Genomic DNA, 19262 nt, shown 5'->3' on the forward strand with positions numbered 1-19262 from the left:
GATAAAGACCCATGACGTTTGGGTAGACGCCAGCCACATCTCCTTCCCCATTAAAAAGACTGTGAGGAGGGGACCATCTTAGCTACTCTAGTGTTAGTAGTCTGCCCATATTTATCATGGGTTTCACCTTATCTGTATCCCCCAACCCAAATGCTTATTGGTCTTTTCATTTTAGGGAAAGTAGTTCACCTCTTCAAGATAGTGAAGGGAGTAGAAAACTAATATAGATTCTTAAATCCAATAGTAATATTATTATAGTGGTGGTTTAGGCAGATGACTCTTGTAGCATTGTGCGGGATGGACTAAAAGAGGGGGGAAATTGAGAGGGAAATCCTTGCTAGAGGCTGTTTGCTTCTCCGTCATTTTTCGGTATCTCAGTAACAGCAGCTTGATTCAGTTCCCCAATCTAAAAACCTATTGTCATCTTGGCTCCCCTCTTTTTTACAAATCACACATCTTGTCAACCAGCAAATCTCATCACCTCTTCCTTCAAAATCTATCCAGTATCCAGCTGTTTTTTACAACCTCCTGCTCTTACCCAAGTCAGAGTTACAACTGTCACTCACCTGGACTATTGCAATGTCTTCCTTCCTGATCTTCCTGCTTTCATCCTAGCTCCACTATAGGATATGCTCCACATAGAACCCAGAATGATCTTTTAAAAACATTAGATGCTTTTAAAGCCACTGCTCAAAGCTTTGTGGTGACTTCAGTCTTATAGTGAAGGCCAGACCTTATAATGACCTACAAAGCCCTGCATGACTTGGGCTGCCCCAACCTGTCCCACCACCTCATCTCCGTATTTATAGCTGCCCTCATTCAGTTTGTTTCAGTCACCTTGACTTGTTTGCTGTTCCCATGCACATCAAGCATATTTCTACCTCAGAACCTTTGTATTTGCTGCACCCTTTACTGCCAAAACTCTTCTCTGATACATGCAATGCTTGGTTTCCTCAGTTTCTTCAGATCTCTGCTCTGATCTGTCATCATGTCATATCAAGGAGTCCTTCACGGTCTACCTATCTAAAATAGTAACATCCTTGGGGCGCCTGGGTGGCTCAATCGGTTGAGCATCTGATTCTTGATTTCACCTGAGGTCATGATCTCAGGGTTGTGAGATCAAACCCCATGTCAGGCTCAGCGGGGAGTCGTCTTCCCTCTCTCTGCCCTCCGCGCCCCGCCCCCCGCCTGTCGCCCACTGCCCCTCCCCCGGCCCATCCCCTCTCTCTAAAATAAATAAATAAATCTTTAAAAATAGTAACATCCTCCATTGCTTGCTGTATAGTAGCCCCCCTTACCCACAAAGGATACGTTCCAATACCCTCAGTAGATGCCTAAAACCATAGATAGTACTGAACCCTGTATATACTATCTTTCCTATACATATATACCTATGATAAAATTTAATTTATAAATTAGGCGCAGTAAGAGATGAACAACAGTAAAGAATAATAAAAGAATAATTATAACAATATACTATAATAAAAGTTATACAAATGTGGTCTTTCTCAAAATATCTTATTGTACTGTATTATTCACCTTTCTTATGATGATGTGGACTGATAAAATGCCTAGGTGATGAGGTGAAGTGAGGGGAATGACATAGGCATTGTGACATAGTGTTAGGCTGCTGTTGACTTTCTGATGATGTGTCAGGAGGATCTTCTGTTACTGGACCACAGTTGACCATGGGTAACTGAAACTACAGAAAGCCAAACCGTGGCTAAGGTGGGACAGTTGTATTTCTCCACCCTTCTGTATTTAAACAACTTTAAATATAAAATGCACATATTAAAAGTGTACTCTTTGATACTTTTTGATGGGTCAAAATTTTTCAATTTTACCTGTTCTAACACATGTATAGTGATAGCTCATTATGCTTTTCATTTTCATGTCCCAGAGGACTAGTGATAATGACGTATCATGTGCTTATTTTCCATCTATGTATCTTTTCTGAAATGTCTGCTCAAATCTTGCTTATTTGAAAATTCAGTTCTTTATTTTCTTACTGTTGAGTATTGAGAGGTCTTTCTATATTGTACATACAAGTCCTTTATCAAGTATATAATGTGCAAATAGTTTTCTCCAGTCTGTGGCTTCTCTTTTCATTCTTTCAGCATTGTCTTTTTTTTAAATGTTTTTTTATTATATTATGGTAGTCACCATACAGTACATCTCTGGTTTTTGATGTAAAGTTCAATGATTCATTAGTTGCGTATAACACCCAGTGCACCATGCAGTCCGTGCCCTCCTTACTACCCATCACCAGCCTATCCCATTCCCCCACCCCCCTCCCCTCTGAAGCCCTCAGTTTGTTTCTCAGAGTCCATAGTCTCTCATCAGCATTGTCTTTTGAAGAGAGGAACTTTAAAGTTTTTATGAAGTGCAATTTATCAACGTTTTCTTTTATAGATCACGCTTTTGATATTATATGTGGGAAATCTTTACGTAATCTAGAGTCATAAAGATCTTCTCTTAATTCTTCTAGAAGCCTTATATTTTTAGACTTTACATTTAAGTCTGTAATCCATTTCGAGTTAATTTTTGTAGGAAGCACAAATTGAAGTTTGTATTTTTGTTTTTAAATGGATAGCTAATTTTCTGAGCACCGTTTGTTGAAAAGACTATCCTTTCTCTACTGAATTGTCTTTGAACTTTTGCTGAATATCGTAACTATGTCTATTTCTGGACTGATGTATTTATCAGTCTTTATGTTAATACCATGCTGTCTTTATTACTATAGTTTTTTTTTTTTTTTAAAGATTTTATTTATTTATGTGACAGAGATAGAGACAGCCAGCGAGAGAGGGAACACAAGCAGGGGGAGTGGGAGAGGAAGAGCAGGCTCCCAGCAGAGGAGACTGATGTGGGGCTCGATCCCATAACGCCGGGATCACGCCCTGAGCCGAAGGCAGGTTAACCGCTGTGCCACCCAGGTGCCCCATATTACTATAGTTTTAAAGTAAGTTTTGAAACTAGGTGTTGTTAGTTTCCCAACTTTGTTCTTTTTCAAAATTGTTTAGGCATTTTAAGTTTTTTGCATTTCCATATAAGTTTTAAAATCAGCTTGTTAGTTTCTCAAAAAAGCCTACTGATATTTTGATGGAGATTGCCTTTAATGTATAAATTTGGAGACAACTATATCTTAACGTGATGTCAGTGAGTGGCATCCTATGAGCACGGCATATGTCCCCTTAAAAATTTTTTTCAACAGTGTTATGTAGTTTTCAGCATACAGGTCTTACATTAATTTTTGTCAGATTTATCTCTAGGTATTTTATATTTTTGATACTATAGTAAATTTTTTGAAATTTCAATTTATAGTTATTAATTACTGGTTATATAAAAGTATAGTTTATTTTTACATTTGATATTTTATCAAACCTGTAACATTAACTCATTATTTCTATTAGTTTTTTGTAGATTCCTTTAAAATTTCCACATAGAAATCATGGTACCTGTGAATAAAGACTATTTTTTTCCTTCTATAATCTGAATTCTCCGCCTCCCTCCCCCTTAATCTATCCCTTCCTTAAAGCCTCTAGTACGATGTTGAATAGAAATAGTTGGGACATCTTTTGTCTTATTCCTAATCTTAGGGAGATAACAATGAGCTTTTCAGGCTTACATAAGTTATGTAGGGTTTGTGTAGGTGTCCCTTATCAAGTAGGGATGGTTGCCTGTATTCTAGTTTGCTGAGAATTTTTATTAGGAATGAATGTTGAAATTGTCAAATGATTTTTCCTTATCTTTTGGAAGAATTATAGCTTTCCTTTTTTAACTTAGTATGTTAAATAATCTTTGAAAATCAAGAATTTTTTTGATATTCAAGTTTTAAATCAATCTTGGATAGCTAGGATAAACTTCACTTGGTCATGATGTATTATTATCCTTTTTATATGTTGTTGGAGTTGATCACCTAAAATTTTGTTAAGAATTTTTCATCTATACTTACGAGAGATATTGGACTCTAGTTTTCTTTTAATGTCTTTATCTGGTTTTGTTATCAAAATAGCATGGGCTTCATAAAGTGAGTTGGAAGGAAATCACCCCTCTTCAGTTTTCTTTTCTTTTCTTTTTTTTTTTTTTAAAGATTTTATGTATTTATTCATGAGAGACAGAGGGGGGGAGAGAGAGAGAGAGAGAGGCAGAAGCAGAGGGAGAAGCAGGCTCCCTGAGGAGCAGGGAGCCTGATGTAGGCCTTGATCCCAGGACCCTGGGATCATGACCTGAGCCGAAGGTAGATGCTTAACCAACTGAACCACCCAGGCGCCCTCCTTCTTCAGTTTTCTTGAAGGATTTGCGTAAAATTGGTATTATTCCTTGTAAAATGTTTGATACAATGCACCAGTGAAGCTGTTTGGGCCTGGATTTTCTTTGCAGGAAGGTTTTTAATTTCCTTTATTAGACATAGGTGTATTCAGGTTATCTATTTCTTCTTGAGATTATTTGTATTTGTTGAAGGATTTGTCCATTTCATTTGTTTTGTCGAATGATTCCCTTTTTATCCTTTTGGTATCTCTAGTATCAGTAGTGATATTATCTCTTTCATTTCTGGTATTGGTAATGTGTATCTTCTCCATCTTTCTCTTTTTTTGTCCCCCAAGTAATCTGGCTACTGGTTTTTATGTACTTCATTGATCTTCTCAGGGAGCCGCTTTTTGTTTTATAGATTCCCCCTGCCACCCTCCCCAGCTTTGTTTTTCTTTTTCCTTGATTTCTGCCCTCTTCTTTATTATTTCTTTTCTCCTGCTTGCTTTGGGTTTCATTTGCTCATCTCTTCCAATATCCTAAGGTAATAGCTGAATTCTCATTGATTTAAGAACTGCAGGGGTGCCTGGGTGGCTCAGTCGTTAAGCGTCTGCCTTCGGCTTAGGGCGTGAGCCCAGGGTCCTGGGATCGAGCCCTGCATCAGGCTCCCTGCTCTGCTGGGAGCCTGCTTCTTCCTCTCCCATTCCCTCTGCTTGTGTTCCCTCTCTCGCTGGCTGTCTCTCTCTCTGTCAAATAAATAAATCTTAAAAAAGAAAAAAAAGAACTGCCTTCCTTCCTAATTTAGGTGTTCATTGCTGTAAATTCCCCTCTAAGTACTTCTTTAACTGCAGCCCACAAATTTTTATATGTTGTGTTTTTATTTTCAATCAGTTGAAAATATTTTCTGATTTTGCTTTTGATTTCTTCTTTGATCCAGGTGTTGTTTAGAAGTGTATAATTTAGTTTTCAAATATTTGGAGATTTTCCAGATATTTTTCTGTCAGATTTCTCATTTAGTTCCATCATCATAATTCCATCAACATTAATTAACTTGAATTCTTCTACATTTATTGAGACTTACTTTATGGCCCACAATATGGTCTGTGAGGATGTTCTATAAATGTTAGATCAAGTTGGTTGATAGTGTTCAAGTCTCCTATGACTTAGCTGATTTTTTTTCTACTCAGTTACTGAGGAAAACATATTAAAATCTTTGGCTATAATAGTGTGTTTGTCTATCTTTCTTTGCAGTTCTGTCCATTTTTGCTTCGTGTATCTTAATGCTACCTTTATAAGGTTTATACATTTTTAGGAATTTTATGTCTTGATTAATTTATTCCTTTACTATTATGAAATAACTTTCTTTATCCTTGATAATATTCTTTGCTCTGAGATCTTTTTGATATTAATATACCCACACCAACTTTCTTTGGATTATTGATAGAATTACATGTCTTTTTTTATCCTTTTATTTTTTTTAAAGATTTTATTTTTAAGTAATCTCTGCATTCAATGTGGGACTCGAATTTACAACCCCAAGATTAAGAGTTGTGTGCTCTACTGACTGAGCCAGCCAGACACCCCTTAATCCTTTTATTTTTAACATATTTGTGTTTTTATATTTAAATTGTTTTTTGTGAAGGCAGCATTTGTCAAGTCTTGCCTTTTTATCCAATCTGACAATCTCTGCCTTTTAATGGAGGGGTTTTTACATTATGTTTTATGTGATTATGGATTTGGTTGAATCTATCATCTTGATTTTTTTTTCTTATTTTGTTCTTTATTCTCTTTTTCTTCTTTTTCTGTCTTATTTTGAACTTTTTTTCTGCTTTAAAAAGAAACTATCTTGATATAATCCATATACCATTCAATTAACTCACCATTTTAGAGTGTACCATTCAATGAGATTTTTTTTTTCTTTAGTTTGTTCATTTTTCTCTAAACATCCAGCCCTAGGAAACAAGTAGTTTACTTTCAGTCTGTATAGATTTTCTTATTCTGGTATTTGAGATAAATGGAGTCATGCAATATGTGTTGTTTTGTGATTGGCTTCTTTCACTTAGTGTAATGTTTTCAAGGTTCACCCATCTTGTAGCATATTTTAGGTGATATTATACCACCTTATGTGTAGTATACATACATATACAATGAAAGTTTACTTTCATTTCTTTTTTTTCAACCTTTGTGTTAGTGTTGTAAATTTTACTTGTACATGTGTTATAAACTGTATAGTATATGGAGTTTATTTTGTTTTAAAAAAGCAATTATCCTTTAAAGATATTTAAATAATAAGAAAAAATCATTTGTTTACCATTTCTGGTCCTCTTGATTCCTAGGGTGGATTCCTAGTTCCATCTGGTATCATTTTCTTTTGCGTGAAGGAAAGGAAATTGTTTTTAACATTTGTTGTTACGCAGGTCGTCAGTTTCTCTATGCTCGAGAAAGTTCCATTATTTTTTTTAAAGATTTTATTTATTTATTTGACAGAGAGAGAGACAACCAGCAAGAGAGGGAACACAAGCAGGGGGAGTGGGAGAGAAAGAAGCAGGCTCCCAGCAGAAGAGCCTGATGTGGGTCTTGATCCCAGAACGCTGGGATCATGCCCTGAGCCGAAGGCAGATGCTTAACGACTGAGCCACCCAGGCGCCCCTCTTCCTTATTGAAAAATATTTATTCTAGATATAGAATTCTAGTTTGACAGGTTATTTTTTTGTTTTGTTTTGTTTTTTTACTTTCAGCTCTTTAAAAATATGGCTCCACTGTCATCTTGCTTATATTATTTCTAAGGAGGCATCTGCTGTTATTCTTCTCTTTCTTTTCTGGTAGTTGGTATTTATCTTTTTTTTTTTTAAGATTTTTTATTTATTTATTTGACAGAGAGAGAGACAGCCAGCGAGAGAGGGAACACAAGCAGGGGGAATGGGAGAGGAAGGAGCAGGCTCCCAGCGGAGCAGGGAGCCTGATGCGGGGCTCAATCCCAGGATCCTGGGATCACGCCCTGAGCTAAAGGCAGATGCTTAACGACTGAGCCACCCAGGCACCCCTGGTATTTGTTTTTTTGGCTGTTTTTTAAGATTTTCCCTTTATGAAATTATTTGGTTGTGTTTTATGCTTAGGGTTCATATATCTTCTTGGATTAGTAGCTTTTTGGTTGTCATCAAATTGGGAAAAATTCTGACCAAGTATTTTCCCTTCTCTTACCCGTGTATCCCTTTCTGTCCTCTCCAATTACACAGTTAGTTGATTCCAATTACATGTATATTCGGCTGGTTAAACTTCCACCATAGTTCACTGATACTTTATTTCTTGTTTTCCTTTTTTTCTGTTTTATTTTGAGTAGTTTCTTTTGCTGTGTCAAAAAAATCACTAATGTTTTCTTGTTCATTGTTTTATCTACTTTTAATCCATTCCCGGGTATTTTTCATCTCTCGAATTTCAGTTTGGGGTTTTTTTCTAGAATTTCAATTTGGGTCCTTTTTATGTCTTCCATGTCTCTGCCTAAATTTTTGAACATATGGAATACAAGTATGATAACTGTTTTAATATCTTTTTCCTGATAATTCTTAACATCTGGGTCAGTTTTGATTGATTTTTTTTTTCCTTTTCATTATGGGTCATTTTTCTCATCCTTTGTATGCATGATAATGTTTGATTGTATGCCAGAAATTATGAATATCACTTTTACTCTTGTGGTAGATACATATGTATTCTTAGAAATATTCTTAAGCTTTGTTTTGGGATACAGTTAAGTAACGTAGACACATCTTGATCTTCTGGGGATTGCTTTTAAGGTTTGTTAGTCAGGACCAAAGCTGTGTTTAGTCCTCTGCTAAGTATTTCTGCTAAGTAACTTTTCGAGTACCTGACCCAATGCCCTTGAATTGTGAGGTTTTTCACTTTCGCTGGTGGAAGTAAGCACTATATCTGTTTCTTTATGAGTGCCAAGTGTTGTTTTCTCTAATTCTTTTGGTTGTTTCTTTCCTTAGACTGATATTTTCCTTGAATGCATTTGCATATCAGTACTATACTGAATACTCAAGAGAGTTCCTCTGCATACCTGCACAGTTCTCTTTCTGTGCATTTCTCTCCTTTCTAGTACTCTATCCTATGAACTCTAGCTCCTGTTTTCCCTCCAGACTCTAAGCTTTGTGTCTTTAACTCAGATGCAGCCTTAGTTCCACTCCACACACTGCAGTGTAGAGACTCTCAATGCAGTAAAATGTATAACCAGAGGGCTCACCTCATTTGTTTCCAATTTCTCAAATTGCTCTTCTTTGTTACCTTGTGTCCTGAATGTGATCATTTCATATGTTTTGAGTGGTTTTTGGGTAAACCCATCTTGACTGGAAGCGTGCTTTAATTTTTTTTAAATAGGCTTTATAGTTTTGAGCAGTTTTAGGTTCACAACAAAATAGAGTGCAAAGTACAGAGAGTTTTCATATAAACCTTACCCCTACATATACATAGCCTCTCCTGCTATCAGCATCCCAGAGTGGTCCGTTTGTTATAATCAGTGAACTTAGATTGAGAGATCATTATCACCCCAAGTCCATAGTGTCCATTAGGATTCACTCTTGGTGTTGTACATTCTGTGGGTTTTGACAAATGTATAATGACATGTATCCACTATTATAGTATCATACAGAATAGTTTCATTGCCTTAAAAAACCTCTATGCTCCCCCTATTTATCTCTCTCTCCTCCCTAACCCCTGGCAACCAATGGTCTTTTTACTATATTCATATTTTTGCCTTTTCCAGAATGTCATATACTTGGAATCATATAGTATGTAGCCTTTTCATTTCACTGGCATTTCATTCATAGTAATATGCCTTTAAGTCCTCCTCATGGCTTGATAGCATATTTCTTTTTAGTGCTGAATAATATTCCGTTGTCTGGATGTACTGGTTTGTTTATCCATTCATTTATTGAAACACATCTTGGTTGCTTCCAAATTTTGGCAATTATGAATAAAACTGCTATAAACTTCCATGTGCAGGTTTTTGTGTGGGCATAAATTTTCAACTCATTTGGATAAAAACCAAGGAGCACGCTTGCTGGATTATATGGTAAGAGTCTGTTTAGTTCTGTGAGAAACTGCCAAACTGTCTTCCATAGTGGCTGTACCATTTTGCATTCTCAGCAGCAATCTGTCATTCTACATCCTTGCCAGCATTTGGTGTTGTTAAGTGTTCAGGATCTTGGCGATTCTCATAGGTGTGTAGCAGCATCTCATTGTTTTAATTTGTATTTCCCTAATGACATGATGTGGACATCTTTTCATACACTTATTTGCTGGCTTTATATCTTAAGTGAGATGTCAGGTCAGATCTTGACCCATTTTTTTAATTGGGTTGTTTGTTCTCTTATTGATGAGTTTTAAGAGTATTTTGTTATTTTGGATAGCAGTCCTTATCAGATGTGTCTTTTGTAAATATTGTATTGTCTTCATGGCTTGTTTTCTCACTCCTTTGACATTGTCTTCTGCAGAGTAACAAATTTTACTTTTAATGAAGTCCATCTTACCAATTATTTCTTCCATGGGTTATGCCTTTGGTGTTGTGTCTAAAAAGTCATTACCAAACTCAAAGTCACCTAGGTTTTCTTCAATGTTATCTTCTAGGAGTTTTATTCTTGTGTATTTTCCACTTTGAGTTAATTCTTGTGAAGGGTTTAGGATCTGTGTCTTGATTTGTTTTTTTGCATGTGGACGTCCAGTTGTTCCAGCACCATTTTGAAAAGACTCTCTGCTCCTTTGTATTACCTTTGCTTTTTTGTCAAAGATCAGTTTACTGTATTTATGTGGGTTTATTTCTGGGCTCTCTTTAAATGTTCCGTTGATCTATTTTTCTGTTCTTTCACCAGTACCACACTGTCTTGACTGCTGTAGCTTTATAGTAAGTCTTGAAGTCAGAACTCTCAGTCCTCTGGCTTTGTTCTTCTTTAATATTGTGTGGCTATTCCGGGTCTTCCACCTCTCTCTGTAAACTTTAGAATCAGTTTGTCAGTAACCATAAGTAACTTGCTGGGATTTTGTTTGGAATTGTGTTGACTCTTTAGATCACGTTTGGAAGAATTGGCATTTTAACAATATTGATTTTCCTATCCACGAACATGTGACATTTCTCCATTTATTTAGGTCTTTTTTAAAATTGTTTCATCAGTTTTTTAGTTTATCTCATGTACATTTTATGTATATTTTGTTAGATTTATACCTAATTGTCATTTTTGTGCTAACGTTAATAGTATTGTTTTTAATTTCAAATTCCCCTTGTTCATTGCTGGTATATAGGTAAGTGATTGACTTTTGTATGTTAACCTTGGTTTTTTTGTTGTTGTTGTTGAATCTTGGGGTTTTCTACCTAGATGATCATGTCATCTGCATACCTTTATTTCTTTTTCTTATTGCATAAGCTAGGATTACTAGTACAGTGTTGTAAAGGGGTGGTGGTTGCCTTCTTCCTCATTTTAGTGGGAAAGTTTTATTAATTATGTTAGATGCTTAAATTTTTCAGTGTAGCATGTATCTCCATGTGATAGATTATGTGTTATTTATTGTCGTACTCTCTTCCCCTAGAATATCAGTCCTTTAAAGACATCACCATGTCTATTTTTTATCACTGTTGAGTTTCTATCACCTAGTAGAACATACCAATTAGCAGTAAATATTGATAAATAAAGTATAAATAAGTGAATAAGGGCTTTACTTCCTAAATTTGAATGGTGATCATAAGAATACAGAAAGAAATCCCTAAAAAGTATTGTGACAATAATTTTAAGACTTTTATATGATTAGATGAATAAAAGAAAGAAAGTTAAAGGTGATTGGTGTTGCTCAGGTTTCTAGCCTGGGGACAACTCTTCATTTAGTACACTCTCCTTAGATAATCTCCTTTACTCACATGGTTTCAATTTACCATGCTCTTGACTCCCAGATCTCTATTTGTAGTCTGACTCTTGCTTCTCAAAATCAGATGCCTACTGGACATCTCCACTTAGAGGTATCATAAGTATATCAGTTCAGCATAGCCAAAATAAATTCATAGTTTTTCTACCCAAACTTACTCCTTTCTGTATTTATTCCCTATCAAAGAAGAGAGGTACTATCAAGCTAGAATGCCAAGTGCCACTTTTTATATCCAAGTCTGTCTCCCTCTATCTATCTATCCACATTCTCTGAAATATTTTTCTGTAATCTTGTTAACCCTCCTTCCTAAAGTTCTTTAATTCATCCAGTTCTCTGTAATCACCGCCTTATCTTAGTTGAGACCATCAACATCTCCTAGGTTCATCATGGCAAGATCCTTCCACACTGTCTTCTTGCTTCCTTTCTCATTCATTCTTTACACCCTAGTCAGAGGAATTTTATAATTAAAAAAAAATATTGAAGCAGCAGACATAGAGAAGCTGAAGAGAGTTGGAGTGATTTGCCCAGAGGATAGAGCCAAGAAGTGGTGGAGCTGGGTGGCACATTCTGAGTGACTGGAGCCTGTACTGACGACTAGAGCCCACTTTCCCCGGCTGCCTCCAGTAATATCAGTGAGGACTTGAGTAGTTTGTAGAGCAGTTCCAGGTTTTCTGTTCTAATAACGTTTTGAGGTGATTACAATTACTCTCACTTGTTAGATGAGAAAACTGAGAAAGGGAGGATAGGTAACTTTCTCAAGGATGAGAAGCTGTTATGTTAGGTGGTGGAGTTAATGCTAGAAGTTGGTGTCTGGCTCCCAAACCTATACTTTTTAATTCTGGGATTTGCTCATGGTTGCAGATATACAGTGTACTTTTTTGGGCTTACTTGTTATCTGATTTGGTCCTAGCACTGTGATCAAGCATGGGTCAACTTTTTAAAATTCTCAGCATCTCAATTTCTTCATTTATAAAATGGAGATAATATTTACTTACAGGTTGTAGATGGACACAAAGCATTTAGTGTAGGGTCTGACACATGGTAAGGTCTTAGTTCAACTGAGATACAGAGATTGCTATATCTCTATATGTTGGGATTGCTATTATTAGTATTAGCCAGACTTCTTCTTTCTGTTACTTCAGGCTCTGTGTTACCAAGTAATTAATAGCATCTGCTTCTCATTATTGTATATTCCTTTTTACACTCCACTTCCCTAAGTGTTCTATACCTATTTTTCCAGCCTGCCTTTGCTTTAGCTATTCCCTTATTTGAAGTGCCTCATTTTCTTTTCTCTGCAATTCAGAGTTTTACTATTTTCTTAAGATTTCCACATTCTCTGAAATATTTTTCTGATTATTTTAGCTGTGTTAATCTTTTCATTTCTGAACTCTTATAGAACTTCTGTAATTGTACTTTATTTATTTCTAAGTTTTACCTTCCCTGTTTTTCAAATTTATTATGGTTATGAGCTTATAATATTTGCTCAGTAAATGTTTATAATTGCTTGAATATAGTATTTGGCAGACATTATTGAAGAAGTCTTACGTGTCAGTGCCAGGCAATCTTCAGTACTTGGGACATCAGGATGGATAAGCCCTAGTCCCTACCCTTACTACCCTCAAGTAATTCATAATATAGTAGATAAATTATAGCTTATATTTATGTAGCACAGCAGTTCTTAACCTCTCTTCTGCTTTCACATCATTCATAATATGTGCAAGTCACTTTCATCATTAATATCTCATTATACATATTCACTAGGGGAGCATTTCCCTCCAGCATTGAGGCTTACTTATTTATAATATTTTAAAATTTTTAAAAGCCCTTCCTCATGTCCTCTCTTATTTAAATGTCCTAACAAACAGATGATGAAGGAATTAATGTAGCCATGAATGGAAAGAAAATTGAGATCTAGAGATGGAGATGTTACAGTCCTACCTTTTAAGTGTGAAAAAAATGAGTCTCAGAGCTTTTTTTGACTCAGATGGAAAGTTAGCAGTAGAGTTGGGACTTAGATTACCCTAAATACTGAAGCTGAATTTAGCAGTTGAATAAGAAGTTCCTGATGCTAAGCACTGGCTTATATTTCTTCTTTTAAACTTTGTATTGTAGGGATCTTTACACAACTACAAAAAAAGAGTAGTATCATGAATCCCTGTATATGTGTCAACCAACTTCAACAATTATCAACATTTTACTAATGCTGTTTTTATATACCCCTGTGCTACTTTTTTTTCTTTTAAGAGTATTTTAAAGCAAATAAATATTTCAAGATGAGCACTGACTTTAAGTTTTGTTGACTATAGCTATGGAAAGGACATTAATATTTTTAAAATGCCTTAATTCTCTTTATAGTGCATTATTCAATTAGATATATAGTGGCGTTCAACAGATTTTCAAATGTATCTATCTATTTCTATGGAAATGTCAAGTTTTAGGGTGCTGGTTCTTGAGGTGTAGAAGTAGCTCAATTCTAGAATACTTTCTTGATAGAAAATGATAAATATGACTTGGAGGGGGAAATTTAGCCAAAGGAAACAGCTGATTATGTGCTTCCTATGAGTACTGTTTTTGGAAAATAGGTGCTTTTAAGAACATTTAGGAAGTTTTTGTTAAAAATATGTATTTTCTAATAGGTCTCTCTTTTCTTCTCCCATTCTTTTTCTTTTCCAGAGGAAGAGATATCCCTTCTCTTCTCTAAAATCTAACCCTAACAGCTATACTGTACATTATTTACCTCCCTTGTAGAATTCTGCTCCTTCATTTATCACCTCTTTTTATCTGTACTCTCTTTGTCTCTTCCGTCCTGTCAGCCTACAGGCCTTCAAGTCTATCTTATTAAAAGCAACAAAAACAAAACAAACTTCCCTTGATTTTGTGTACCAGCTGCCTGTCTGAATGCCTTTGCTGACACTTTGTTGGCCTCAGGGAAAAGCCCAGCTTCTTTAGTATGGATGGAAGGTTTTTCCCCTTTATCTCCCAGGCATCTTTCCATCCTTGCTACTTATTCCAAATACCATTGATGTTAATTCGTAATAGCTATTATAATAAGCTGAACAGTCACAGAGTTGTTACACTAGCACTTAATTAATACACAGTACGTACCACAGCAGGATTTAGAACCAGAACTCACTCATTCTTGCTCAGTTCAGTTCAACAAAATTCACCAAATGTTTAAATTCCTACTATGTGATAGGTACTATTCTAGTTTCAAAGACTCTGAAATCCATTTGCAATTGAATATAGTATCAGGGGCAATTACAAAGATACTATGTACCTGAATATATAGCAGTTTTTGTTTGTTGTCAATGAAGTCAGTTTTGTAGTATGACAGTGTTAAGATTTATTTGTAATTTTCTTTGCCAAACTATTATGGTCAAACTATGCTCAAATCATTATCTAATTGTATTTTTAAATTTATCTTTTAGGGACAGTATGGAAATTACCAGCAGTGAAAAAGTACTTACATTCCAATAGCCAGTATCTATTAGCAGCCATATTGTCACCTCAGCACTGTGGACACCTCTGTGTGAAGAGATCCTTCCATTCCATCTAGTTTTTGGAAAAACCTTGTGGATAAGTGGCTGTTTCATCAGTAAGCAGCCTTTGTGGCTTAGTTGTAAAGGCTTTAGTAGCTAAAAAATACTCTTGATTTCACATTTCTACTCTAGATGGCAACATTGGACAGAAAATACAATGACATAACCAATTTGCAATGATTTGGGAACTGTGTTTCAAATGGACTGTTACAGACTGAAAGGTGTGAACAGCTTTGTATGTTTATGAAGGTTAAGGGAATTTAATACTTTTCCACAGATTCTTTTGTAAGGGGAAGAGGGAAATGTACACTTTTTACAGCAGCAATATTTTGTATATTATGTTTATTTCATGTGGTGAATATGCAAGGCGGTACACTACGCATTGGACAGAATCAGAAATCCTCTGTTAATGTGGATTGGAGCATGGTGGATGCTTGATTGTGTTGGTCTCAAAATGGTGTACTATAAAAGATACAGGTGAGGGAGAAGACAAAGCACACCATATGTCCACTATTATGTTCTTTAGAGGAGATTCAGATCCCTTTTATCTGTTAGATAATCAAGGGCACTGTGATAGTTTTGAGTAAAAAGACATTTTTTAAAAGCTTTCCAGTTTTGTGGATTAAAACCTTTTTATAAAGATCATTTATAATACAGTTTTAAAATGTGAGGCAATAAGAATTACTTCATGTGGGATCTGAAGAATCTTGGTAGCAGTTTCATGTAAATGAAGTGGTAATTCTCTCCTAAAATAGCAATAACTGAAAATGGAAGTGTTAATTTTACTTTGTTTGAGTAATCAGGGAACTTAGTAAGTAATGTCAAAGCATTTTTTAAATGATATCAAAGAAGAGTCAACATTGATCCAGTAATTTTATTTTTTAACATTAGAAGAACAATTGGTTTTAATAGTTCAGGAGACTTTACAAACCTTTATTTCAACTTTCTTCCCTGGAAATAATGCCATTTATAAAAGGACACTTTTAAGTTTTTCCCTTTTTATGTTGGTTAATGTAATACAAAGAGATGTTTAGGAAAGTGCTTATTGATGAGGTTTTTTCTGGTCTGTATTAAAAGCATAGAGGTTGCAACCTAGATCACTTTGTTTATTAGCATGACATATTTAATCATATTTGAGACTGTCCTGTGCCTGATTACTTTAGCTATATTCAGGGATATTGCATTGGGCAGGAAATCATGCATTGAGAAGTTTATAACCACAATTATTTAAGCATAATCTGAAAACATCTAGCCCAAAGGTAAGTTGCTATTTTCATCACAGTTGCCTATGCCCAGGGAATAAGATGTATTCTTTATAATTGAATTGGTTTTTCCCACTTCTAACTGGAAACAAAACAGAAGGGGTGCCATAAATTTGAATAAGCAAAATGTACTGTTCTCAACATACTGTAATCAAAAGGAGGAATTTTAATGTGTTTCTGTGTGTGTATGAGAGAGAGTGTGTGTGTTTTAAGGTCCGAGTAGAGTTTTTTTCAACTTGGTCAGTAGAAAATGGACATCAAGTTTGAACAGATAAAGCATGGACAGCCTTATTGTGATTGAAAATGCTTATAGGTTCTGTGCCAATTTTCCACCACTGTGTACTTTGTTGCTATTTAAAACTGTATCAACTCTAACGGAAGAATAAATTATTTGTGATTTTAATTTTCTCATTTGTTTCTTTAAATTAGATCTCTTTGACTCTCTTGTTTTGTCTGGAGACTTTGCTGTGGGTTTTTTATATAAGTTAGTGTGGTATAAGCAGACTATATTTGTATTCTAGGACTTTATCAAAATTCTCTTGCCATGCCCAAGTTAATTAGAATTAACTGTTCAGTAATCAGCATGTTGTGTGGGCTGTTTGTTATAGAATTCTTTCTCTGAAAATGAAGTCCATGAGGCTATAATCAAGATGACTGAATTAGATAAATGAGTTGAGGAGACAAAATTGTACTGAACCCAACCTGGTGTAGATATGTTATCTCTTTTGAAATAAGCTCAACTGACATTAAGAAATAATTTGTCTTGCCAACCCATCTTCTGTTGTCTTATTCTCCTTTTAATGGAAACTAAAATTGCAATTTTAATAAGCAGAATTTCCTCCAGGACTTTCTTCCTAGAGACTAGTGCATTTGCAAGGTTTAATTGTTTTATAACAGTCCTATTTCGTAAAAGTTTTTAATTGGTGGTGACAAAAATTACCTTACTCCTTTGATACCTAGTAAGAAGACTAACTATACCGGGAGCTTTCTACCAAATTTGACATCCCCATATAGACTATATTCCCCAAAACTGAAGTTATTTTATCAAAATGTATTATAATGAAGAAATATCATGCCGTCCTATAAAATTCTTTTTTTTTTTTTTTTAAGATTTTATTTATTTTTTTGACAGAGATAGAGACAGCCAGCGAGAGAGGGAACACAAGCAGGGGGAGTGGGAGAGGAAGAAGCAGGCTCATAGCAGAGGAGCCTGATGTGGGGCTCGATCCCATAACGCCGGGATCACGCCCTGAGCTGAAGGCAGACCTCAACCGCTGTGCCACCCAGGCGCCCCCGTCCTATAAAATTCTGGAAGCAGAACATTACTAAAAAAAGAGCCTGGTGATTATTGATCAACATTTTAAAAAATACTTTACTAGTTTAGTTGTTTAAGAACATATTAGCATTATTCTGTAGAGTTATGGTGGCACATTGTTTTTGGCACATGTTTTTGCTTTTAATTTTTTTAGTGGAATATTCAAACAGATGCCAAGGTAGAGAGGATGTTATAATGAACCCCAGGGACCATTAACCTAACTTAGGTAACTGGTTCACTTAGGAGGCAGCCATGGCTAACCTTGTGTTGTTTATACACCAACCCACAAATGGAAGCAAACACTACATCCTTGAATTATTTTGCTAAGTACCGTTATAGAAGTACGGTTGACCCTTGAACAACATGGGTTTAACTGCATGGGTCCACTTATTGGATTTTTTCAATAAATACAGTCCTGTATTATAAGTCTATTTTTTCTTCTTCATGATTTTCTCAATAACAGCTTCTTTTCTCTAGCTTACTTTATTGTAAGAATACAGTATATAATACATATATAAAATATAATCAACTGTTTATGTTATTGGTAAGGCTTCTGGTCAACAGTACGCTATTAGTAGTTAAGTTTTTGGTGAGTAGAAAGTTATAGATGGATTTTCGTTTATGGTTGGGGGTTTGTGCCCCTAACTCCTTTGTGGTTCAAGAGAGTCAACTGTACTCTTTTAAAAACACTTTGGTACCAGGATGCTTCCTGCTCTTGAAATTTTGTATATTCAGTATTAGTGATTAGAAACCATCTCAAAATTTGTATGAATAAACCACTGCTTTTTCTTTCACTTACAAAATGTAATTCGTGTTAAATAATGAAGACAGTAGCAAAAACAGATTACACAAAAAGTGAACATGCTCTGTAATTTCATCTCTTAAAGGTAACAGTTATTAAAATGTTTGATACATTTCTTCCAACTTTATTTTATTTTATTTTTAAAGATTTTATTTATTTGACAGAGAGAGAGAGAGCACACGCAGGGGGAGCGGCAGGCAGAGGGAGAGGGAGAAGCAGGCTCCCCACTGAGTAGAGAGCCTGATGCAGGGCTCGATCTCAGGACCCTGGGATCATGACCTGAGCCAGAGGCAGACGCTTAACCGACTGAGCCACCCAGGCGCCACCCCCCAGCTTGATTTTACACACAAGCCAACATCTATTACTGTTTTGTCTCTTTCAACAAAAATGGAGTTATATACTAGCCATACTATTTTGTAACTTCCTTTTTTTTTTTTAAATGTTAGAAATATCTAGAATGCTCCCTATTCTGTGTTGTTCCTAATTTTTTATATTGGGAAAACAAGGCTTTCATAAGCGATCTGGCAAGGGTTTGGTTGGTTGGTTTTTCTTGTTGAGATTTTTCTTTCTCTTTTTAAAGATTATTTATTTTTTTTATTTATTTGACAGAGAGAGAGAGAGAGCCAGTGAGAGAGGGAACACAAGCAGGGGGAGTGAGAGAGGAAGAAGCAGACTCCTAGCAGAGCAGGGAGCCCGACATGGGGCTGGATCCCAGGACCCCGGGATCACGCCCTGAGCTAAAGGCAGACGCTTAACGACTTAGCCACCCAGGCGCCCCTGAGATATTTCTATATAGTAAATTTTGAGTATGTTAGCTGTAAGGCTGTGTACATTTTAAAAAGTATTCCCCTAAAAAAATAAATCCTTGCCAGCACCAGAGTATTAGCCTTGTTAATTTTTACAGTTGTCGTAGGCTTTAAAAAGTGCTATCTCAGGATTTAATTTGAGTTGCATTTGATTTATTTGTGACTTTGCACATCTTTTCAAATGCTTAATGACAGTCACGTTATATTTTTTGCTGCGAAATGCCTCTTAATGTCTTTTGTTCGTTTTTCTGTTGGGATGTTTACTGTGTAAGAGAGAGGAAATAATATAAATACATATGCACAAATACATATAACTATATATAGTTCTCTCTATGCAAATATTAATCCTGTGTCTTCTGTATATTGCAGATCTCTTCAGTC

General features: G+C 35.6%; 1 protein-coding gene across 3 annotated transcripts in view; it reads left to right on the forward strand.

Moving 5' to 3' along the window:
* SS18 (SS18 subunit of BAF chromatin remodeling complex) overlaps nucleotides 1–16361 on the forward strand; it is an 83008-nt gene extending 66647 nt beyond the window's left edge. For all 3 annotated transcript variants that reach the window (XM_026496133.4, XM_026496134.4, XM_026496132.4), the window contains one exon: nucleotides 14586–16361. In XM_026496133.4, the coding sequence (XP_026351918.1) occupies nucleotides 14586–14612 (27 nt within the window). In that variant the 3' untranslated portion in view covers nucleotides 14613–16361. The remainder of the gene's footprint in view (nucleotides 1–14585) is intronic.
* The last annotated feature ends 2901 nt before the right edge of the window (nucleotides 16362–19262 follow it).

The sequence above is a fragment of the Ursus arctos genome, unplaced genomic scaffold (assembly GCF_023065955.2).
Source record: "Ursus arctos isolate Adak ecotype North America unplaced genomic scaffold, UrsArc2.0 scaffold_17, whole genome shotgun sequence".
NCBI classification, from domain to species: domain Eukaryota; kingdom Metazoa; phylum Chordata; class Mammalia; order Carnivora; family Ursidae; genus Ursus; species Ursus arctos.